The 24,146-nt window shown below is 50.6% G+C and overlaps 1 protein-coding gene across 1 annotated transcript in view; it reads left to right on the top strand.

Annotated features, from left to right (window-relative positions):
- EFHC1 (EF-hand domain containing 1) overlaps nt 1–20,103 on the top strand; it is a 29,271-nt gene extending 9,168 nt beyond the window's left edge. Inside the window, exons 3-11 of the mRNA XM_060257427.1 lie at nt 1,291–1,578; nt 4,534–4,683; nt 6,627–6,819; nt 8,122–8,342; nt 9,283–9,423; nt 12,563–12,776; nt 13,997–14,144; nt 17,650–17,863; nt 20,035–20,103. Of these exons, the coding sequence (XP_060113410.1) occupies nt 1,291–1,578; nt 4,534–4,683; nt 6,627–6,819; nt 8,122–8,342; nt 9,283–9,423; nt 12,563–12,776; nt 13,997–14,144; nt 17,650–17,863; nt 20,035–20,103 (1,638 nt within the window). The remainder of the gene's footprint in view (nt 1–1,290; nt 1,579–4,533; nt 4,684–6,626; nt 6,820–8,121; nt 8,343–9,282; nt 9,424–12,562; nt 12,777–13,996; nt 14,145–17,649; nt 17,864–20,034) is intronic.
- Nucleotides 20,104–24,146: the final 4,043 nt, after the last annotated feature.

The following is a 24,146-nucleotide window of genomic DNA, read 5'->3' as shown; positions in this document are numbered from 1 at the left end:
TCCCACTCTTCTTTTGCTTCTGTCTTTCCCAGCACCAGTGAGTACTCCCTTGGTGGCCAGTGAGTACTCATTTGGTGGCCAAAATATTTGGGCTTTGTCTTCAGCATCTGACCTTCCAGGGTACAGTCGGGGTCGATTTCCCTTAGGACTGACTGATTTAATCTTCTTGCAGTCCAAGGGACTCTCAAGAATCTTCTCCAGCACCACAGCTCGAAAGCATCTATTCTTCTGCGCTCGGCCTTCCTTATGGTCCAGCTCTCACAGCCATACATTACTACTGGGAATGCCATCGCTTTGACTATACGGACTTTTGTTGGCAGGGTGATGTCTCTACTTTTTATTGTACTGCCCAGGTTCACCATAGCTGTCCTCCCAAGGAGCAAACGTCTTTTAATTTCATGGCTGCAGTCACCATCTGCAGTGATCTTGGATCCCAGAAATGTGAAGTCGGTCCCTGCTTTCACATCTTCTCCTTCTATTCGCCAAGGAGTGATGTTTAGCAGAGTTTAGGGAATTTTATATATAAATATCTTTTTTTTGGGGGGGGTGCTATTTTTGTATTTTGTGTGTGTGAGTGTGAGTGCACCTGGAAGTGACTTCTGGTGACTGACTCCCTACTGGGAGCCTGGAAGGATATTCAGAGAGGTGGCTAAAGAAATCCTGCCTCTGCCTCCCAGTCCTGGTATTCCAAGGAGGTCCCCCATCCAAATACTTGCCAGAGTCGTCCCTGCTTAGCTTCCGAGATCTGACGAGATCGGGCTTGCCTGGGCTATCCAGGTCAGGGCAATATATATGAATAACCTTTAGCTGTAGATGGTTGAAACCTGACTTGGAAGAAGGTGTCTTTTCCTGAGGAAGAGGGTGACTGTATAGATGAGCCGAGCAATGCTCCCTGTAAGCTGTGGAGTCTTGTGAGCAAAAACTCTACTTTGTGAGCTACTGGCATTAAAGTTGTGAGCTGCTGCATCAATTAGCTTGCTGTGGGACCATTTCTAAAAAAACCTGTGAGCTAGCTCACACAAACTCAGCTGAGAGGCAGGGATGGGATTCCAGCAGGAGCTCCTTTGCATATTAGGCCACACATCCCTGTGCTTCTTGACTCTCAGCTCACAAATACTTGTGGTCCAAGGCCTTGCCTTGTAGAAGCTGCTCTTGTTCTTCCTGGGCAAGGCTTGTCCTTCTGTGCTTAACCTTTCCAGCTTTAACAATGCCTTTTTTTGCCAGTTCCCCAGCTATTTCTCTAAAAGTTCTCCTGCCAACGTTATCATTAAAGCAGCTCGTCCCCCGCAGGTGCTGAAGTTCAGCGGTTACTTCCAAGAAGACGTCCCCGTCTCCACCGAAGAGCATTTCCGCATCCGGCGAGTGGACATGTATTACTACCTCGAAGACGACTCCATGTCGGTCATGGAGCCCATCGTGGAGAACTCGGGGATCCCTCAGGGCAAGTTCATCAAGCGGCAGCGCCTGCCCAAGAACGACCGCGGGGACCATTATCACTGGAAGGACCTCAACCGGGGCATCAACATCACCATCTACGGCAAGACCTTCCGGATAGTCGATTGCGATCCGTTCACGCAGGTACCGCGTCGCGGCCGTTCCGTTGCAGGATCAGGCGTGGAGGGCTATTGTGAACTCAGGCAAGCTGTGGTGATCGAAAAATGTGGTTCCGAGTCACGGTGGGGCAGGGCTTTGTTTGCAGCAGGAACTCCTTCGTAGCAGGAGCCAGTTTGGTGTAGGGGTTAAGTACGCGGACTCTTATCCGGGGAAACCGGGTTGGATTCCCCACTCCTCCACTTGCACCTGCTGGAATGGCCTTGGGTCAGCCAGAGCTCTCTTATCTGAGAGAACCAGGCTTGATTCCCCCCTCCTCCACTTGCAGCTGCTGGAATGGCCTTGGGTCAGCCAGAGCTCTCTTATCTGGGAGAACCGGGTTTGATTCCCCCCTCCTCCACTTGCACCTGCTGGAATGGCCTTGGGTCAGCCATAGCTCTCTTATCTGGGAGAACCGGGTTTGATTCCCCACTCCTCCACTTGCAGCTGCTGGAATGGCCTTGGGTCAGCCAGAACTCTCTTATCTGGGAGAACTGGGTTTGATTCCCCACTCCTCCACTTGCACCTGCTGGAATGGCCATGGGTCAGCCAGAGCTCTCTTATCTGGGAGAACCGGGTTTGATTCCCCACTCCTCCACTTGCACCTGCTGGAACGGCCTTGGGTCAGCCATAGCTCTCTTATCTGGGAGAACTGGGTTTGATTCCCCACTCCTCCACTTGCACCTGCTGGAATGCCCTTGGGTCAGCCAGAACTCTCTTATCTGGGAGAACTGGGTTTGATTCCCCACTCCTCCACTTGCACCTGCTGGAATGGCCTTGGGTCAGCCAGAGCTCTCTTATCTGGGAGAACCGGGCTGATTCACCACACCTCCACTTGCAGCTGCTGGAATGGCCTTGGGTCAGCCAGAGCTCCCTTATCTGGGAGAACCAGGCTTGATTCCCCCCTCCTCCACTTGCAGCTGCTGGAATGGCCTTGGGTCAGCCAGAGCTCTCTTATCTGGGAGAACCAGGCTTGATTCCCCCCTCCTCCACTTGCACCTGCTGGAATGGCCTTGGGTCAGCCAGAGCTCTCTTATCTGGGAGAACCGGGTTTGATTCCCCACTCCTCCACTTGCACCTGTTGGAATGGCCTTGGGTCAGCCAGAGCTCTCTTATCTGGGAGAAACGGGTTTGATTCCCCACTCCTCCACTTGCACCTGCTGGAATGGCCTTGGGTCAGCCAGAGCTCTCTTATCTGGGAGAACCGGGTTTGATTCCCCACTCCTCCACTTGCACCTGTTGGAATGGCCTTGGGTCAGCCAGAGCTCTCTTATCTGGGAGAACCGGGTTTGATTCCCCCCTCCTCCACTTGCAGCTGCTGGAATGGCCTTGGGTCAGCCAGAGCTCTCTTATCTGGGAGAACCGGGTTTGATTCCCCCCTCCTCCACTTGCACCTGTTGGAATGGCCTTGGGTCAGCCAGAGCTCTCTTATCTGGGAGAACCGGGTTTGATTCCCCACTCCTCCACTTGCAGCTGCTGGAATGGCCTTGGGTCAGCCATAGCTCTCTTATCTGGAAGAACCGGGTTTGATTCCTCCCTCCTCCACTTGCAGCTGCTGGAATGGCCTTGGGTCAGCCAGAGCTCTCTTATCTGAGAGAACCGGGTTTGATTCCCCACTCCTCCACTTGCACCTGTTGGAATGGCCTTGGGTCAGCCAGAGCTCTCTTATCTGGGAGAAACGGGTTTGATTCCCCACTCCTCCACTTGCACCTGCTGGAATGGCCTTGGGTCAGCCAGAGCTCTCTTATCTGGGAGAACCGGGTTTGATTCCCCACTCCTCCACTTGCACCTGTTGGAATGGCCTTGGGTCAGCCAGAGCTCTCTTATCTGGGAGAACCGGGTTTGATTCCCCACTCCTCCACTTGCACCTGTTGGAATGGCCTTGGGTCAGCCAGAGCTCTCTTATCTGGGAGAAACGGGTTTGATTCCCCACTCCTCCACTTGCACCTGCTGGAATGGCCTTGGGTCAGCCAGAGCTCTCTTATCTGGGAGAACCGGGTTTGATTCCCCACTCCTCCACTTGCACCTGCTGGAATGGCCTTGGGTCAGCCAGAGCTCTCTTATCTGGGAGAACCGGGTTTGATTCCCCACTCCTCCACTTGCACCTGCTAGAATAGCCTTGGGTCAGCCATAGCTATTGCAGGAGTGGTCCTTGAAAGGGCAGCTGCCATGAGAGCTCTCTCAGCCCCACCAACTTCACAGGGTGTCTGTTGTGGTGGGAGAAGATATAGGAGATTGTAAGCCGCTCTGAGTGTCTGATTCAGAGAAAGGGTGGGTATAAATCTGCAGTCTTCTTCCCTGACATGCCACAAATGTCACATGTTAAACCAGGGACTTCAAGTGATAAGCCTACACTCTTAAGAATTTAGTCTTTTTTTGGTAGTTAGAATAGAATCATAGAATTGGAAGAAATCTCCAGGGTCATCTAGTCTAGGCCCCTGCAGAATGCAGGAAACGCACAAATACCTCCCCCTAAATTCGTAGGATCCACATTGCTGTCAGATGTCCATCTAGCCTCTGTTTAAAAACCTCCAAGGAAGGAAAGCCCACCACCTCCCAAGGAAGCCTGTTCCACTGAGGAACCACTCTAACTGTCAGGAAGTTCTTCCTAATGTTGAGCCGGAAACTCTTCTGATTTAATTTCAACCCACTGGTTCTGGTCCTACCTTTTGGGGCCACAGAAAACAATTCCACACCATCTTCTTTATGACAGCCCTTCAAGTCCTTGAAGATGGTCATCATATCACTTCTCATCCACCTCCTCTCCAGGATAAACTTGGATGCTGTGTCATTATTATATCAGGCGTTCGCTGGAAACACATTACGGGAGATGCAGATCCGTGATGTGTTTAAGCTTACCGGGAAGGCTCCCCTTTCTAGTACAGCCCTCGAACTTTGCCTCCTTTCCCCTGAACGTTCTGACCCTCCTCTGTCTTCCCCTAGACGTTCCTGGAGAGCCAAGGGATTGAGCTGAACCCCCCGGAGAAGATGATTTTCGACCCTTACACGGAGTTGCGCAAAATGCCTCTGCGCATGTACGTCACGCCCTCGGATTTTGACCAGCTGAAACAGTTCCTGGCCTTTGACAAAAAGGTGGGTCACGGGGAGGCCTCATATCATGAGCCCTAGGGCTTGGCCATAGGCAAGGAGGATTCTGGGACAGTGAGACTTTTTGGTGCCCGTTTCAGCAGAGCGCTGCCTGCACCGAGCATCTGGTGTCCCATGTGAGTGTTTGCTCTTGGGTTGATAGGTCTCTGTCTGGTGGGCGGATTTGGGGGGGCGCTCTGGGGAGGTCGGTGGGGACGTTGCGCGGGGACACTCTGGCATTTGGGTGAAACTCTATGTTAGGGGTGTCGAACTCATTTGAGGGCCAGATCTGGCATAAATGAGACCTTGTCGGGCTGGGCCATGAGCATACCTATTTAAGATTAGGTAGCAGAGATATAAACTTTATAAAGAACACAAACACAACTAAAGATTTTTTAAAAAAAACTTCAAATGAAATATGCTTAAAACATTAGCACTCGTTGGTCTTAAAAGTTCTTTCTTTGTATTTCTCCCATGGGATCCAGGGAATTGGGCAAAGGAAGCTCTGGCTCTTCCCCTCCCTCCCCAGGGGACCATGAGGGGGAGGAGCCTCAGCCAATGGAGAAAATAGAGGTTTTGCTCTGTAGCTCCTGTGCGATTGAGCAAACCTGGCAAAGCAAGTTGAGATGCAGAAGGAAGGAAGCAAGAGAGAGGGAGAAGGAAGCAGATGACAGCCATTTGCTCATGGGCCTGATAGAAGCTTTCTGGGTGCCTGATTCGGCCCCTGGGCCACATGTTTGACACCCCTGCTCTATGGGTTTTTTATTCTCAAACCGAAATACCAACGTGTCCCCGAAGTGATGTCATCACATCTGCAACGCACCCAGAAGTGATGTCATCGCATCTGCAATGCCTTTGGGAGTGGGGTTTCAAAGCCCCCCAAATTGGGGGAACCCCCATTGGGACCTGGGGGGGGGTGGCAATCCTAGTTTGCTCCGCTTTGGGCTGTGAAGACCATTGCAACAGCATCTCTGCAACATAAGAATGTACCTGTTTGCTTGCTTTGCCTCTTGGCCTGTTTTTTAAAAAAAATGTACGTTTTAAAAAAATGTACGCCCAGTGTTCTTACTGGGACTTGGCCCATCACGCAGAGTAAGTCAATACAGTCCATGGGACGGGACTTCCAAGAGACAAAGCAATACTGCAGAAACCTGAAACCAAGTGGAAACCTGAAAATGGGACTGCAGCAAAGCATTAACATGGTGTGTGAAACAATGCAAAAATTACATAGGGGGCAGTCCACCAAAAAGAATAGGTAGAGGAAGAGGAAAGTGGAATAATTCCCAGTTCTGGAAGGTCTTGTACAAAAAGCAGAGGGGACGGGGGCTGTGGCCCATACTGCCATGTATAGCTCATGTTCCCCACCCCCCTTTGTTGCAAGGAGGACACCCCTATGTAATTTGCTCCATCCATTTTTGTCCTACCCCCCCTCCAAAAAGCTTGGGGCGACGTACATGACTCCCTTTCCCACAACAGTCCTGCGAAGTAGGTCCATCAGATGGAGAGGGCCTGCAGGGCCCCAGGTTACCCAGTGAGCTTTACAGCAGAGTCTGGATTTGACACTGCTGCGTCTGTAAAGAATGACTGAATTAGATCATCAGCCCAATTCATCCAGTACTGTCTCCCTTTTCAGGGTCTGTCTGACAGCCCTCCTACCTGCAATCCTTTTAACGGAAGAGCTGGGGTAGAATCTTATATGCAGGGCTTTTTTGTAGCAGGAACTCCTTTGCATATTAGGCCACACCACACACTCCTGATGTAGCCAATCCACCAAGAGCTTACAGTAGGCCCTGTACGAAGAGCCCTGTAAGCTCCAGGAGGATTGACTACATAAGAGGGGTGTGTGGCCTAATATGCAAAGGAGTTCCTGCTACGAAAAAAGCCCCGCTTAAATGGGAGATGAGTATGTGCCATTGCTGAGCTCTGGCCCCTTTCTCACCTTAAATCAGGTCCTTCGTTTCTATGCCGTATGGGATGACACCGTAAACATGTTTGGCGAGTCCCGGCGTTTCATCATTCACTACTATTTGGCGGACGACACCGTGGAGGTGCGGGAATGCCATGAAAGGAATGATGGCAGAGACCCTTTCCCTGTACTGATAAGACGCCAACGACTGCCCAAGAAAACCGTGGAGAGAAAAGGTAAGAGCGCTTTGGGGCATTTGCCCCAATTGATGAAAGAGGAGGTGGTGCTTGAGGGGTTGATGGGCGACAGCGAGGCGGTGGATCATAAGGTCGTAATCGACCGTGTCAAATGCTGCTGACAGATCAAGAAGTATCAGCTGCGCTGACCCGCCTTGATCCAGGTGCCGTCTTAAGTAATCTGTGAGAGCGACTAGGACAGTCTCCGTCCCACGGCCCGGGCGAAAGCCGGACTGGAATGCGTCCAAGGCGGATGTCTCATCCAGGAAAACCTGTAACTGCTCCACCACCGCTTTCTCAACTACCTTACCAGGAAACGGTAAATTTGAAACTGGGCGGTAGTTGGCCAAGACCCCAGGGTCTAATGATGGGGTTTTTTCAAAAGCGGACGAACCACTGCCTCCTTCAATATCTCTGGGAAGGTCCCTGTTGAAAGGGACAAGTTGACGATATCACCCAGAGAATCCCTGATACCATCCCGACTGGCTTTCACCAGCCAGATGGACAGGGATCCAGGGGGTTAGTGGTAGGCTTCACAGCAGCCAGGATCCTGTCCATATCCTCCAGTAAGAGCCCGCTGAAGCAGTCCAATATAGGACCAGAAGACTGCCAAGGGGCTTCCAGCTCGCGTACTGTATCAATCGTGGCGGGTAGGTCCTGGCGGAGATTTTATCTGCGAAATATGTCGCAAAAGCCTCAGAGCCAATATCCAATTCTCTACTATTTTGATTGCCTGATGACAGTTACTCTAAAAAGTTGGGTTGGGCGTGACTTCTCAGACTCTACGGAGGCCGCATAGAACTCTTTTTTAGCGGACTTCATAGCCCCTTCATAGACCTTCATAAACGTTCTATAAGAGGTTCTTGACTTTTCGTCACGAGCACGTCGCCGCACTCGCTCTAGCTGTCTAAGTTGCTGTTTCGTCCTCAGCAGTTCCATGGTATACCACGGGGCAGCTTTGGTGTGACAACGAAGAGGGCGCCAGGGAGCGATGTCATCGATGGCAGTGGAGAACCGGGAGTACCCCGTCCTCCACTAACCCATTCAATGAAACGCCAGGGGGCATCGGATCCCGCAGGGCCTCCTGAAACCGCTCTGGGTCCATTTGGCTCTGCGGGCGAGCATAAATCCGCTCACCGCCTAAACACTGCATATTGTTTGCCTCGTTATTCTTGCACAGCAAAAAAAAAACCAACCCTGTTATTTTATCTTTCTTCCCTGGAAACTGCACCTTTTTTTCTTCTTTTGGGTAAAGACCCCAAAGGCTACCCGTAGCTAACCAACCTGTGTTTCTTCCACAAGACACCTTCCCGACTTGTGTGCTGGAGGTCTCCGATCACGAAGTCCTGGAATGGTTCACAGCGAAAGATTTTGCGGTGGGCGAGTCCACCACCCTTCTCGGGCGCTCTTTCTTCATCTACGACTGTGACGAGTTCACTCGGAAGTTCTACCGGGACAAGTTCGGCATCGATAACTTCCAGCCGGTCGATATAAAGAAGCCGCCCCCGGAGGAAGTGAAACAGGTGGCGGGAAGGTTTTTGAAAGAGGGATATAAGATGGTGGAGCTGTCAGTCCATGAGGCCAGGACTCCAATCCCCAGTCCCTTCCTGTGAAAGTCTTGTTGAAATCGATGCAAGATTTCCTAAGTCTATTAAGCCAGCCGTCCCCAACCTTTTGGGCACCAGGGACCGGATTTGTGGAAGAAAATTTTTCCACAGACCTAGGGGTGGGGGGGGCGGGCGCACAATGGTTTTTGGATGATACAATTGTGCACTTTATTTCTGTTAGTTTGGTGTAATGCTTAAACGTGCGGACTCTTATCTGGGAGAACCGGGTTTGATTCCCCACTCCTCCACTTGCAGCTGCTGGAATGGCCTTGGGTCAACCATAGTTCTTGCAGAGCTGACCTTGAAAGGGCAGCTTCTGGGAGAGTTGTCTCAGCCCCACCTACCTCACAGGGTGTCTGTTTGTGTGGGAGGAAGATAAAGGAGATTGTAAGCCGCTCTGAGATTCAGCATGTTGTGGAGGAGGAGGTACAAGTGGAGGAGTGGGGAATCAAACCCGGTTCTCCCAGATAAGAGTCCGCACACTTAACCACTTCACCAGACTGGCTCTCTAGGGATGTTGAGGCCCCTGCTAGATAACACAGCAGCAGTGGAAACGGAAGCATCCTGGACAGAATAGAGTTCCATTTACAGTGTCTAAGTCAGGGGTGGCCAAACTGTGCATACGTATGCATTTTACCTTTCTGAGCAAAGAAAGTATTAAGAGTTTTAATAAAGACGTGTATTTGTTCATGTCTTGTGGCTCTCAGACATCTGGCATGTATTCTGTGTGGCCCTCACGTTAAGTTGTATATCTCATAAATAAATAAATAAGCAAGTGAGCAAGTTCGGCCACCCCTGCTCTAAGTTACATGTTCCAGCATTATCATCTCTTCTCCTTGGTTCCCTTTAATGGCAGATAATCCCTCCTTACAACGGTTATGGCTTCATTGAAGACTCTCTCCAGAACTGCTTCAACCTGATTCCAAACCCTCCGAAGAAGAATGTCATCAAGATGCTGGAGAACGACCGTAAAGTGTTGCGCTACGCGGTCACGATGGTGAGACGTCTCGTGAAGAACGCTCTCCCTTTTCAAGTAAAGAATGAGATCGCGAGGTGGCCAGCACCGGCCTGAGGGCTCATGGTACCCTAGGCAGCCTCGCAGCCTGCTTCCCCCCCCCTGTGTCCCCCATGCCTCTGGCCCGTGGCACCGTGCCCCCCACGCCTCCCCGCTGCACCTCTTCCTCCCTCCCTTCCCCACCCCAGGTCTATTTCAATGAGTGCCGCTCCTGGGCTATCTAAAGGCACCCCCCCCCCGCTGATCAGCTGATTGACAGGTAAAACCACTGTCTGTCAGTACCGGGGCACTGTCTGTCAGGTAAAACCACGTGGCAGTCACTGTCTGTCAGTACCAGCAGCAGCACGAAGGAACTGCATCCTGAGAGGGCACTGCCGCTGCTCCCTCCCCCCAACTTCCTTCTCATCCAGGAAGTAGGGAGGAGGGAGCAGTGGTGGCGCCCTTTCAGGACGCTGGTCCTTCCTGCTGCTGCTGGCCTGCCCTGGTGCTGACAGACAGTGAGTGCTGTGCGGCTTTACCATGTTGAGAAGCCATGTTGGATCAGGCCAGTGGCCCATCCAAGTCCAACACTCTGTGTCCCATAAGAGAAGCCATGTTGGATCAGACCAATGGCCCCTCCAGTCCAACACTCTGTGTCACAAAAGAACATAAGAGAAGCCATGTTGGATCAGGCCAGTGGCCCATCCAGTCCAACACTCTGTGTCATAAGAACATAAGAGAAGCCATGTTGGATCAGGCCAATGGCCCATCCAGCCCAACACTCTGTGTCACATAAGAACATAAGAGAAGCCAGGTTGGATCAGGCCAATGGCCCATCCAGTCCAACACTCTGTGTCCCATAAGAGAAGCCATGTTGGATCACACCAATGGCCCATCCAGCCCAACACTCTGTGTCACAAAAGAACATAAGAGAAGCCATGTTGGATCAGGCCAGTGGCCCATCCAGTCCAACACTCTGTGTCACAAAAGAACATAAGAGAAGCCATGTTGGATCAGGCCAGTGGCCCATCCAGTCCAACACTCTGTGTCACAAAAGAACATAAGAGAAGCCATGTTGGATCAGGCCCATGGCCCCTCCAGTCCAACACTCTGTGTCACATAAGAACATAAGAGAAGCCATGTTGGATCAGGCCAGTGGCCCATCCAGTCCAACACTCTGTGTCATAAGAACATAAGAGAAGCCATGTTGGATCAGGCCAATGGCCCATCCAGCCCAACACTCTGTGTCACAAAAGAACATAAGAGAAGCCATGTTAGATCAGGCCAGTGGCCCATCCAAGTCCAACACTCTGTGTCACATAAGAGAAGCCATGTTGGATCAGGCCAATGGCCCATCCAGCCCAACACTCTGTGTCACAAAAGAACATAAGAGAAGCCATGTTGGATCAGGCCAGTGGCCCCTCCAGTCCAACACTCTGTGTCACATAAGAACATAAGAGAAGCCAGGTTGGATCAGGCCAATGGCCCATCCGGTCCAACTGTGTCACACAGTGGCTAAAGAACTAGGTGCCATCAGGAGGTCCTTCAGTGGGGCCAGGACACTAGAAGCCCTTCCACTGTTGCCCCCCACCCCAAGCACCAAGAGTACAGAGCATCCCTGCCCTAGACAGAGAGTTCCAACAATATACTGTGGCTAATAGCCACTGATGGACCTCTGCTCCAGAAGTTTATCCAATCCCCTCTTGAAGCTGGCTATCCTTGTAGCCACCGCCACCTCCTGTGGCAGTGAATTCCATGTGTTAATCACCCTTTGGGTAAGGTAAGGTAAGGTAAGGTAAGTTAAATTTATTTTTGTATCCCGCCCTCCCCTGCCGAAGGCAGGCTCAGGGCGGCTCACAGACATGGGACAACCATGATTTCAATAAAATACAATCGAGACAAAAGACAAATTAAAATACAATTAAATTACCGTTATAGATTAGGTTAAAATAGATAAAACAGCTGTTATAAGTTAATAGTTAAGGTGCTGCAGTTCACAGTCATGTATAAGATGGCTAAAAGTCAATTTAGCCGGGTTCTATCTTGAAAGCAAGCTGGAAGAGGATGGTTTTGCAAGCCCTGTGGAACTGATTCAAGTCCCGCAGGGCTCGCACCACCTCTGGGAGTTGATTCCACCATCGGGGGGCCATTGCTGAAAAGGCTTGCTCCCTCGTTGTTTTCAATCTAGCCTCTCTTGGCCCAGGGATTTTTAAAAGGTTTTGAGAACTAGATCTCAGTGCTCTCTGGGGAACATATGGGGAGAGGCGGTCCCTAAGGTAGGCAGGTCCTCGGCCATATAGGGCTTTAAAGGTAATAACCAGCACCTTATAGCAAACACGATACACAACCGGCAGCCAGTGCAGGTCCCGCAGCCCAGGCTGCACGTGTTCCCACCGAGGTAGTCCCACCAACAGCCTGGCCGCCGCGTTCTGCACTGCCTGCAGTTTCTGCGTTCGGTATAAGGGCAGCCCCATGTAGAGGGCATTACGGTGAAGAAGGACTTCCTTTTATCCGTTCTAACCCAACTGCTCAGCAATTTCATGGAGTGCCCTTGAGTTCTTGTATTGTGGGAAAGGGAGAAAAGGACTTCTTTCTCTACCTTCTCGATCCCATGTATAATCTTGCAAGCATCTATCATGTCACCCGTCAATTGACGTTTCTCCAAGCTAAAGAGCCCCAAGCGTTTCAACCTTTCTTCATAGGGAAAGTGTTCCAGCCCTTTAATCGTTTTAGTTTCCCTTTTTTGGACTTTTTCCAATGCTATAATATCTTTTTTGAGATGTGATGACCAGAATTGTACACAGGACTCCAAATAAGGCCGCACCATCGATTTATACAGGAGCATTATGATACTGGCTGATTTGTTTTCAGTTCCCTTCCTAATAATTCCCAGCATAGCATTGGCCTTTAGGCAATCCTCCAAGATGTAGCCAGTCCTCCAAGAGCTTGCAGGGCTCTTAGTACAGGGCCTACTGTAAACTCCAGTAGATTAGATTAGTTTAAGAGTGTGACTAAAAAGGTCCGTTGTGAACTGAGCGGGGATTTGAAAAAGGGTGCATCTCCGGAACCCAACCTAGATTCTAACCACTCTACGCTACCCTGACCCAGCGTGGCTCATCGCCTCTCACTTCCACCTCTGCAGGAGTCTCCAAATCCGGAGGACAGAAAGCGTCGCTTCGTCCTCTCCTATTACCTCGCCACAGACATGATGAGCATCTACGAGCCTCCCGTGCGCAATTCGGGGATCATCGCGGGCAAATACCTGAACAAGACGAGAGTCCCCAAGCCCGGCTCCTCCTCAGACAACCCCGTTTACTATGAACCAGCTGATCTCACTGTTGGAGCCACGGTGGAAGGTGAGTCCACAGGTGTCAGGAAAGCAGGAAATAAAGATGTAAATTTTTTTTGAAGAAGAAGAATTGCAGATTTATACCCCACCCTTCTCTCTGAATCAGAGACTCCGAGCGGCTTATGCCCTCCCATATCTTCTCCCCCCACAACAGACACCCTGTGAGGTGGGTGTGGCTGAGAGAGCTCTCACTGCAGCTGCCCTTTCAAGGACAACCTCTGCCAGAGCTATGGCTGACCCAAGCCCATTCCAGCAGCTGCAAGTGAAGAAGAAGACGACTGTAGATTTCTACCCCGCCCTTCTCTCTGAATCAGAGACTCAGAGTGGCTTGCAATCTCCTATATCTTCTCCCCCTGCAACAGACACCCTCTGAGGTGGGTGGGGCTGAGAGACTCTCCCAGAAGCTGCCCTTTCAAGGACAACCTCTGCCAGAGCTATGGCTGACCCAAGGCCATTCCAGCAGCTGCAAGTGCAGGAGTGGGGAATCAAACCCGGTTCTCCCAGATAAGAGAGCTATGGCTGACCCAAGACCATTCCAGCAGCTGCAAGTGCAGGAGTGGGGAATCAAACCCGGTTCTCCCAGATACGAGTCCACCCACTTAACCACTACACCAAACTGACTCTCTACCAAGTTTTGCTCTCAACCAGGACTTTTTTTAGTAGCAGGAGCTCCTTTGCATATTAGACTCCACCCTCCTGAGGTAGCCAATCCTCCAAGAGCTTACAAGGCTCTTAGTACAGGGCCTGCTGTAAGCTCCAGGAGGATTGGCTTCATCAGGGGTGTGCGGCCTCATATGCAAAGGAATTTCTACTGCAAAAAAACCCCGTGCTCTCAACTCACAGCTGACTTAGGGCAACCCATGGGGTTTCACACCATGTGCCCCGGGGCTGCAACTTGCTCTGTTTCTTTCGCGCAGCAAACAAGATCCTCTAAAAACCTGTGTCTGTTTGCCGCCTGAAAAAGGCAAAGCTTAGTTGCAGCCCCGGGGCAGATAGTGTGAAATCCAACGGGAGCCCCACAGAGAAGGGGAGCAGGAGAGTGGCATAAGGCGAGTGGGAAATCAGTCCCGGAGTGAAGGGCGGGTTATAAATCCAACTCCTCCTCCTTCTCCTGGACTTTCTACGTGTGAGAGATAGAAAGCACAAGCGGATGGTTTTCTCCCGCCTTGGGAAAGCAGCGCCCAAACGCTGCTCACAGCGATGCCAACTGGCCGTTTTTTCCTCCAGTGTTTAGCCACCGTTTTGTGATCACCGACGCTGATATGTACGTCCTGAATTACATGGAAAGCAATCCGGAGAGTTTCCCGGCGGCCGTCATACAGTCGATGAGGAATCACTTCGCACCTCGACAGGCGGCAACGGAGGCAGTACAGAGGTAGGCCTTCAAAGGAAACATGCAGGGCCTGGCCAAGAATCGGGGCCAAGAATTCCACCCCTGATTGGTTGTGCTTTGTTCTTAAAGACTGCTGCGTTGGGTCAAAGCGGCATATTTTATTTTTATAGCCCCCAGTTGTGATCGGTTTAATCTCTTAAAGCTTTATTTTATCATCTAAGAATTAAGTAACGTGGAACCGTGGGTCAAAGTTACACAGTATAAGGTGGAGGTTGTACATGGGTTAGAGGACATAGGATTACTTTACTTTAAGGGGCAATTCAAAACGAAAATATTGAATACTATGTTCGAACAGTGGCACTTCCGTTTTGTTTGGTGTTCCCGCCGTGATTGCTCTTCCGGCCCAGCGTTTTAGTTGTCGGTTTTATGGTTTTGTACGCATTTTAGCTTTGGTTTTTAATGAAGTGTTTTGCTGCTGCTGTTTTTCATCCGTAATCAAAATTGAGCAGTCGTTTTTAAGATACAGTTCTTTGATGTATGTTTTGTTAGCTTCCGGGATGTATAAGAACATAAGAGAAGCCATGTTAGATCAGGCCAATGGCCCATCCAGTCCAACACTCTGTGTCCCAGAAGAACATAAGAGAAGCCATGTTGGATCAGGCCCATGGCCCATCCAGTCCAACACTCTGTGTCATATAAGAACATAAGAGAAGCCATGTAGGATCAGCCCCATGGCCCATCCAGTCCAACACTCTGTGTCACATAAGAACATAAGAGAAGCCATGTTAGATCAGGCCAATGGCCCATCCAGTCCAACACTCTGTGTCCCAGAAGAACATAAGAGAAGCCATGTTGGATCAGGCCCATGGCCCATCCAGTCCAACACTCTGTGTCATATAAGAACATAAGAGAAGCCATGTTGGATCAGCCCCATGGCCCATCCAGTCCAACACTCTGTGTCACATAAGAACATAAGAGAAGCCGTGTTGAATCAGGCCAATGGCCCCTCCAGTCCAACACTCTGTGTCACATAAGAACATAAGAGAAGCCATGTAGGATCAGCCCCATGGCCCATCCAGTCCAGCACTCTGTGTCACATAAGAACATAAGAGAAGCCATATTGGATCAGCCCCATGGCCCATCCAGTCCAACACTCTGTGTCACATAAGAACATAAGAGAAGCCATGTTGGATCAGCCCCATGGCCCATCCAGTCCAACACTCTGTGTCACATAAGAACATAAGAGAAGCCGTGTTGAATCAGGCCAATGGCCCCTCCAGTCCAACACTCTGTGTCACATAAGAACATAAGAGAAGCCATGTTGGATCAGCCCCATGGCCCATCCAGTCCAACACACTGTGTCACATAAGAACATAAGAGAAGCCATGTTGGATCAGCCCCATGGCCCATCCAGTCCAACACTCTGTGTCACATAAGAACATAAGAGAAGCCGTGTTGAATCAGGCCAATGGCCCCTCCAGTCCAACACTCTGTGTCACATAAGAACATAAGAGCAGCCATGTAGGATCAGGCCAATGGCCCCTCCAGTCCAACACTCTGTGTCACATAAGAACAGAAGAGAAGCCATGTAGGATCAGGCCAATGGCCCCTCCAGTCCAACACTCTGTGTCACATAAGAACAGAAGAGAAGCCATGTTGGATCAGGCCAATGGCCCCTCCAGTCCAACACTCTGTGTCACATAAGAACATAAGAGAAGCCATGTAGGATCAGGCCAATGGCCCCTCCAGTCCAACACTCTGTGTCACATAAGAACAGAAGAGAAGCCATGTTGGATCAGGCCCATGGCCCATCCAGTCCAACACTCTGTGTCACATAGGAACAGAAGAGAAGCCATGTTGGATCAGGGCAATGGCCCCTCCAGTCCAACACTCTGTGTCAAATAAGAACATAAGAGAAGCCATGTTAGATCAGGCCAATGGCCCCTCCAGTCCAACACTCTGTGTCACATAAGAACATAAGAGAAGCCATGTTGGATCAGGCCAATGGCCCCTCCAGTCCAACACTCTGAGTCACATAAGAACATAAGAGAAGCCATGTTGGAGCAGACCAATGGCCCATCCAGTCCAACACTCTGTGTCACACAGTGGCAAAATTTTTTTGTGGCTAATAGCCACTGATGGACCTCTGCTCCATATTTTTATCTAAACCCCTCTTGAAGGTGGCTATGTTGTGGCCGCCACCACCTCCTGTGGCAGTGAATTCCACATGTTAATCACCCTTTGTAAAACGGATAAAGTGAATACTGAATGGCAGATGGTCTTTAAATGGCTAGACCAGGGGTGTCACACATATGGCCTGGGGGCCGAATCAGGCCCCCCGGAGGGCTGCTATCAGGCCCCCCAGCAACTGGCTGTCATCTGGTTCCTTCTCCCTCTCTCTGGCTTCCTTCTGCATCACAGCTTGCTTTGCCAGGCTTGCTCAATCGTACAGGAGCTACAGAGCAAAACCTCTCTTTTCTCCATTGGTCGAGGCTCCTCCCCCTCGTGGCCCCCTGAGGAGGGAGGGAAAGTGCCAGAGCTTCCTTTGCCCAGTTCCCTGGATCCCACGGGAGAGGTACAAAGAAAGCACCCTTAAAGACCAACAAGTGCTAATGTTTAAGCATGTTTTATTTTAAGGGTTTTTAAAAATCTTTAGTTGTGTTTGTGTCCTTTATAATGTTTATATCTCTGCTACCTAACCTTAAATAGGTACGCACACAGCCCAGCCTGACAAGGTCTCATTTATGTCAGATCTGGCCCTCATAACAAATGAGTTTGACTTCCCCTATGTCACTTTTTCAAAAAAGGCTTCCAGGTCCGCTGAGGTTTCAGCAACAGGAAACGATTTATAGACGTAATCAGCGTATGAACAGTTGAAAGTCCTTTAACCAGGTCTATAAGCAGAAGTCCCCAAACCTTTGGAATTCTGACACAGGGTGATGGGTGCAGCCCAGGGGTGGAGTTCTTTCAGGAGCTCCTTTGCATATTAGGCCACTCCCCCCTGATGTAGCCAATCCTCCAAGAGCTGACAAGGCTCTTTTTTGTAAGCTCTAGGAGGATGGATTACATCAGGGGTGTGTGGACTAATATGCAAAGGAGCTCCTGCTAGAATTCCACCCCTGGTGCAGCCACAAAATGGCTGCCACAGGAGGTGGAGCCAGCCACAAAATGGCTGCCTTGGGAGGTGGAGTTACACACAAAGATGAAGCCGAAGCGCAGGGAATAAGTTTTAGAAACACACAGGGGAAAAAGGAGCGAGAGAGAATAAAACCAGCACTGTGGTGGAAGCTGCTGCTGAGACAACATTATTTCAGTCTGCGCAACCCATCGGATCTTCAGTGGCCAATCAGAAGCCCAGCTGGGCTAGAGCCCCACCCACTTTCTAAAAACGCTTGGTGGATGCCAGGAAGGGTTTCTGCGGGCACCGTGCTGGGGCCCCAGCCACAAGCCTGCCAAGAGAAGGCTGCCTGGGCCAGACCTGACAAGCGAACCTTGTTCTGAGTTTCTTTAGGCACAAGCCAAAGGCGCTCTTCCTTCCCTCCCGCAGGCTGGAGCAAAGTGCGCCTGACCAGCAGGAGCTGGAGACGGTGGTGGCCCAGACCCAGGAGCACCTGCAGCGCCACAACTACCTCCCGGACGGCGAGATGCAGGCAGCGTTCCTGGAGCGGGACAGAGACGGCTCAGGACTCCTGGACAAGGCGGACTTCTTGGATCTCTGTGACCGCTTCAAAGTCCCGGTCGACGACCCGCTTTTCCAGAAGGTAACGCGTGGGAGAAAAAAGCCTCCGTGTCTGCGTTCCGACACGGAATAGCCCTCATCGGGGGTGGGATTCTAGCAGGAGCTCCTTTGCATATCAGGCCACACGCTCCTGATGTAGCCAATCCTCCAACGGCTGACAAGGCTCTTTTTGGTAACCCCTTGGAAGATTGGCTACATCAGAGGGGTGTGGCCTGATATGCAAAGGAGCTCCTGCTAGAATTCCACCCCTGGCCCTCATTACCTAAAAGCTGCCACCCTGTGTGCTTTTATTCCCCCTTTAAGTTCAGCGGAGCTCAATCCTAAACAGATTGGTATTCGATTGGTTAGATTCCAGTCTGGTAGCACCTCAGAGACCAACAAGATTTTTTGGGGTGGTGGTGGGGTACAAGTGTTTGAGAGTCAGTGTTCCCTTCGTCAGATATCTGATGAAAATCTGGTTGGTCTCCAGAGTGCTCCTGGACTGGAATCTCACTGCTCTCGTGCAGACCAGCATGGCTGCCCTCTAAAACCAGGGGTGTCAAACGTGGCCCGGGGGCTGAAGCAGGCCTCCGGAGGGCTCCTATCAGGCCCCCGAGTGATTGGCTGTCATCTGCTTCCTTCTCCCTCTCTCTTGCTTCCTTCTGCATCACAGCTTGCTCAACTGCACAGCAGAGCTACAGCGCAAAACCTCTATTTTCTCCATTGGCTGAGGCTCCTCCTTTGGGGAGGAAGGGGGGGGGGAGGAGGCAGAGCTTGTTTTTTCCAGGCTCTCCCAACTGCACAGCAGAACTTCTGAGCCAAGCCTCTCTTCCTTCTTTTGGCTGAGGCTCCTCCCCCAACAGTCCCCTGGGGAAGGAAGGAAAGAGCCAGAGCTTCCTTTGCCCAGTTCCCTGGATCCCATGGGTGAAATACAAACAAAGCATCTTAAAAACCAATGAGTGTTAACGTTTTAAGCATGTTCTAAGTTCCCTGTGCAAGCACCAGTCGTTTCTGACTCTGGGGTGTGCGGACTCTTATCTGGGAGAACCGGGTTTGATTCCCCACTCTTCCACTTGCACCTGCTGGCATGGCCTTAGGTCAGCCAGAGCTCTGGCAGGAGTTGTCCTAGAAAGGGCAGCTGCTGTGAGAGCCCTCTCCAGCCCCACCCACCTCACAGGGTGTCTGTTGTGGGGAGGAAGGTAAAGGAGATTGTGAGCCACTCTGAGACTCTCCGGAGTGGAGGGCGGGATATAAATCCAATATCTTCATCTACCTCACAGGGTGTCTGTTGTGGGGGAGGAAGGGAAAGGAGATTGTGAGCTGCTCTGAGACTCTCCGGAGTGGAGGGCGGGATATAAATCCAATATCTTCATCTACCTCACAGGGTGTCTGTTGTGGGGGGGGGGGGAGGTAAAGGAGATTGTGAGCTGCTCTGAGACTCTCCGGAGTGGAGGGCAGGATATAAATCCAATATCTTCATCTACCTCACAGGGTGTCTGTTGTGGGGGAGGAAGGGAAAGGAGATTGTGAGCTGCTCTGAGACTCTCCGGAGTGGAGGGCGGGATATAAATCCAATATCATCATCATCTTCTTCTAATCTTAAATAGGTACACACATGGCCCGGCCCAGCAAAGTCTCATTTATGTCAGATCCGGCCCTCATAACAAATGAGTTTGACACCCCCTGTAGCGCATTTGAGTCCAGTAACACCATGGCAACCAACAGGATTTCGAAAGTACAAGCTTTCCGAAGTCAGATACCCGGCGAAGGCAGCTTTGACTTTCAGAAGTTCATACTCTGAAAATCTTGGTCTCTCAGGTGCTGCTGAACTCCAGTGTGGCCATTACAGACCAAACCACCCTCTGGAACTTAGAGAAGCCGTTCGCCTGAGATTGGTTTCTTCCTGCATGCGCTTTAAAAAAAGAAAGATTCTCACTCCTGCGTGGGGCTGGATCTGGGGGGGGAGGGGGGCAGAGGGGAGTGCTTGCCCTGGGTGCCACCGAAGGTGGGGGGGGCGCCAAATTGGGTATGGAGTCCATTCAGTTCTATGGGCCTATAAGGTAGAATGGGCCCATAAAGGGGCACCATTTTTTAATTTTGCCCCCCCCCCCCCCATCAAAAAACATGTAGATCCGGTCCTGCTGTGCTGTGGATTCTAGCGACTGCGTTTCCAGGCGCTCAGCCTCTTGGTCCTCTGTCACTTTTCTGTTCCAGCTCATCTGCCTTTGTGCCCATGGAGAAAACCAGATAAAATATCCCAGCTTTCTCCGAGCCTTCCAGTGAGAGGTAAAGCGAGCGAGAGAGAGTGCTCTGAACTTTCCCCATAGGGATCAAGCGTGTATTAAAAGTATTAAAGCGTGCTAATTCTTGAGCATTCGACTGGGTCTGGTCAATCGTTTTTTGAAGCGCTTGGCAAAAAGAAAAAGAATAAGAAAACCGAACGTTCTTACTGCGCACGCTTGCATTTCGCTAGATGTCACCCTGCCCCTTTCTGCGGGCGTTCCTGCCCCTGGCTGTGAAGTGCTGTCGTGACGTTTCTGACATATGGCAAACCTACAAATTAATGACTTCCGAAGCTTCTTCTCACTGACAGCCTTGCTCAGGTTTTGCAAACTGAGGACTGCGGCATCCTTGATGATGTCGAATATTCTTCTTTTATTGCTGCCTTCAACTTTTCCTAGTATTGTTCTTTTCCCACGAGTCCTGTCTTCTCATAATAGTCCCAGTAAGTACTTTTAATTTCCTTGGGAGAATTCAGGCTCGATTTTATCTTGAACCCACATGCCACATGGATTCAGGTAGCTGGCCCAAGGTTGACTCAGCCTTCCATCATTCTGAGGTTGGTAAAATGAGTACCCAGCTTGCTGGGGGGAAAGTGTAAAAGACTGGGGAAGGCAATGGCAAACCACCCCGTAAAAAAGTCTGTCGTGAAAACGTGAAAGCAACGTCACCCCAGAGTCGGAAACGACTGGTGCTTGCACAGGGGACCTTTCCTTTCCTTGCCATTGCCTTCCCCAGTCATCTACACTTTCCCCGCAGCAAGCTGGGGACTCATTGTACTGACCTCAGAAGAAGGCTGAGTCAACCTCGAGCCAGCTACCTGAACCCAGCTTCCGCTGGAATTGAACTCAGGTTGTGAGCAGAGGGCTCCGACTGCAATACTGCTGCTTTACCACTCTGCGCCACGGGGCTCTTATTATTATTACTACATTGTAATATATAATGAAATAATTGTACAACTCACGTTCCGGTTGCTAGCAAGCCACGGACCAGTACTAGTCCACGGAGCGGGGGTTGGGGACCCCTGGGCTAGATGACCCTGGGGGCACCTTCCAACTCTGTTTCTATGAAGTTCTACATTCAAACACCCCCCTTGGAAGTGTTAGCTTTCCCAACTTGTTCTGAACATATTTCAACACATGAACATCTGAAGCTGCCTTCTACTGAATCAGACCCTCGGTCCATCAAAGTCAGTATTGTCTACTCAGACTGGCAGCGGCTCTCCAGGGTCTCCAGCTGAGGTTTTTCATGCCTACTTGCCTGGACCCTTTTTTAGTGGGAGATACTGGGGATAGAACCTGGGACCTTCTGCTTTCCAAGAGGAGGCTCTACCACTGAGCTATAGCCCACTTCATGGGTCTCCAGCTGAGGTCTTTCATGCCTACTTGCCTGGACCCTTTTGAGTTGGAGATGCCGGGGATAGAACCTGGGACCCTTCTGCTTACCAAGCAGATGCTCTACCCCTGAGCCACAGCCCCATTCATGGCTCTCCAGGGTCTCCAGCTGAGGTTTTTCACACTTATTTGCCTGGACTCTTTTTTGGAGATGCCGGGGATTGAACCTGGGACCTTCTGCTTACCAAGCAGATGCTCTACCCCTGAGCCACAGCCCCATTCATGGCTCTCCAGGGTCTCCAGCTGAGGTTTTTCACGCCTACTTGCCTGGACCCTTTTGAGTTGGAGATGCCGGGGATTGAACCTGGGACCTTCTGCTTACCAAGCAGATGCTCTGCCACTGAGCCACCGTCCCTTCCCTTCTGAAGAACGGTTCCCTGCTGCACCTCTGCAAAGGACATGGAAAATTCCAGGCCACAACCAACCTGATGGGAATGTCCTTACCCGAAACTCACAGGGTCATGTTTCCTTTGGCCGTCACAAACCAATGAACACGCAAGCACAAACCTTTTTGATCATTCTATGCCTTTTTTTTATTTCAGAAAATATTTTGTCATAGATCGTTTTTATAAAAGCCGTTTTACAAAAAACATACAAAATTTGTATTTTTTGCAACGCTAGGGGTTGTAAGTGAGTGGGAACGAACATTGTAGAGGAAAATTCGGGGAAGGGGGGGAGAGCGGGAAATAGTCCCAGAAACAACACTGAATGAAACGAGGAAGAGTAGGCACATTCACCTGTTTCCTGGCTGAAATTTGGTCCATAGTTAGGTTAACTGGGTGGGAGTGGGGGGCGAACCCCCGACACCATCTTTACTAGACCTTGTCCTGTGCAAAGGATTTGCTTGCAGAAGAGTGAGGATATGTAGTTCCTGACTATCCCCCACCAAAACAGGAGCAAAGGGGCCTTAGTAACAATTTCGCTGTAGCTGTGTGCTCAGGAAAAGGTGAACTTGTCATACTGGAAGACAGAAAATCAGGCACAGAAGCACCAAGTTTCCATGTACGGCATCAGAAATAAATTACTCCCATCCAATCTGGAAACCGGCTTCCTGTAACCGTCATGATTAGTTTGTATGCTCTATCCACCTTCCTTTCCAAAAGCGGCCAAAGAAACACGTAGGGGATTGTGAAGTCAAGAGAACTGATTGCATTTTCCTGGGAACTTTACCAGAAGGGTGTATAAGGTCTGTTTACTAAACTGGGGAAAATGTATAGTTACATCCCTTCAACCTCTTTCGATCAATCGAGGGCACGACAAGTAGGAAAAGGAAGTGCTAGGAAGTTCTCTCAGCCCGGGATGAGGCAGGAAAAGAGGAACCCCGGATCCCCAAGAGTGACAACCCCTCCCCCACTTCACAGATAAGTTCAATCACATTCGAGAAACCATCATCCCTGTTCCTTCCTCTGGGGGGCGCTGTTAAAATTGTCAACATTCCGGGAAAGCCTTTTTTAGTGGCCAGCCCAGGAGGGGCAGGGATATAATACTGAATCAGGAACCGAAAGCTCCAAGGGACCGGATCTACAGTTACTCCTCTTCTCTTTTGGTGGGAGGCTCTGCTTTCCCTCTTTTATTGCAAAAGGCAGAGCCGTGAGTTACGTGTGACTGTAATTCCTTCTGAAGCATGGGACAGTTGGACGGGTGTAGGGATAACGGTCATCTTCACCCTTTGCCCTCATGCCGTTTGTCTCCGCCCCGTAGCTGGGGGCCGCAGGGGGAGGGGGCCATGGGGGTGAGAGCAGGAAGCTGGAAAGGCTGGGGGGGGCACACTTCTTCCTCCACCCATGTGATTTAGAGGCAGCCAATAAGATGATTGGCTCACCCTTTAAATGGCGCGGGACAGGCAGTGCCTGCTCTGGGGTGCCCCTCCTATGCAATTAAATTGTACTGAAGTGGGAGGGAGAGGGGCGGCCATGGGACGAAGGGAGTGAGGGCCCCTCAAAAAACTGTTGGGGGCCAGGCCCCGTGGCCCCTGATTAGCTACGGGCCTGGTTTTTCTGCTTTTTTCCTCCCTGCAAAGAATACGAGTTTCTGTAATGTTCTCCCAGAAAGGTAAAAAGCAATAGGTGATTTCTTCCCCCCCCCCAAGCAGAAAAATTGCATTTTTTTTTAAGTCTCCCCTTTCCCTCTAATACATCAAATTTCAGCCATAGGAGGCTGCATTCTGTGTTTTTTTAAAAACCCCTCATACCGAAGAAAGGGTCCCAAGGACAAAACAATACCAATACTCTTTGTATGTTTGCACTAAGAAGTTTTTTTTTTTAAACCGGACAGAGAACTATGTGGCATTAATAGGCCATTCACCTGGTTTGCTAGCAAACCAAGAAAACCCATTTCTGGCAGCGCGCTTGTGTGCTGCGTTATCCGGCACCGTCCCAGGTAGGAGACGGAAGGATTCCGACTCGCCAAGGAAACACTGACTTAGAGTCAAAAAGGCATAGAAAAATGAGGCACTGTGTTCAGCAAAAGCTGTCCCTTTTGTGAATTGCTACGCTAGCGTACGTACATATAAGAAATACAGCGAGAGAGAAAGAGAGACTCACACATCAAATATTTTTTTAAAAAGTACAAAAGGCTCCATGGCAACGTAAGGCACTTATTTGCACTGTAACACACTACGCAACGGGTTGGCAGCCGCGTATAGGAGTGAAG

This window comes from Heteronotia binoei, chromosome 1 (genome assembly GCF_032191835.1).
Source record: "Heteronotia binoei isolate CCM8104 ecotype False Entrance Well chromosome 1, APGP_CSIRO_Hbin_v1, whole genome shotgun sequence".
Lineage (NCBI taxonomy): Eukaryota > Metazoa > Chordata > Lepidosauria > Squamata > Gekkonidae > Heteronotia > Heteronotia binoei.
Note: the sequence above shows the minus strand (reverse complement) of the source record. Positions and strands in the feature narration are given on the sequence as shown.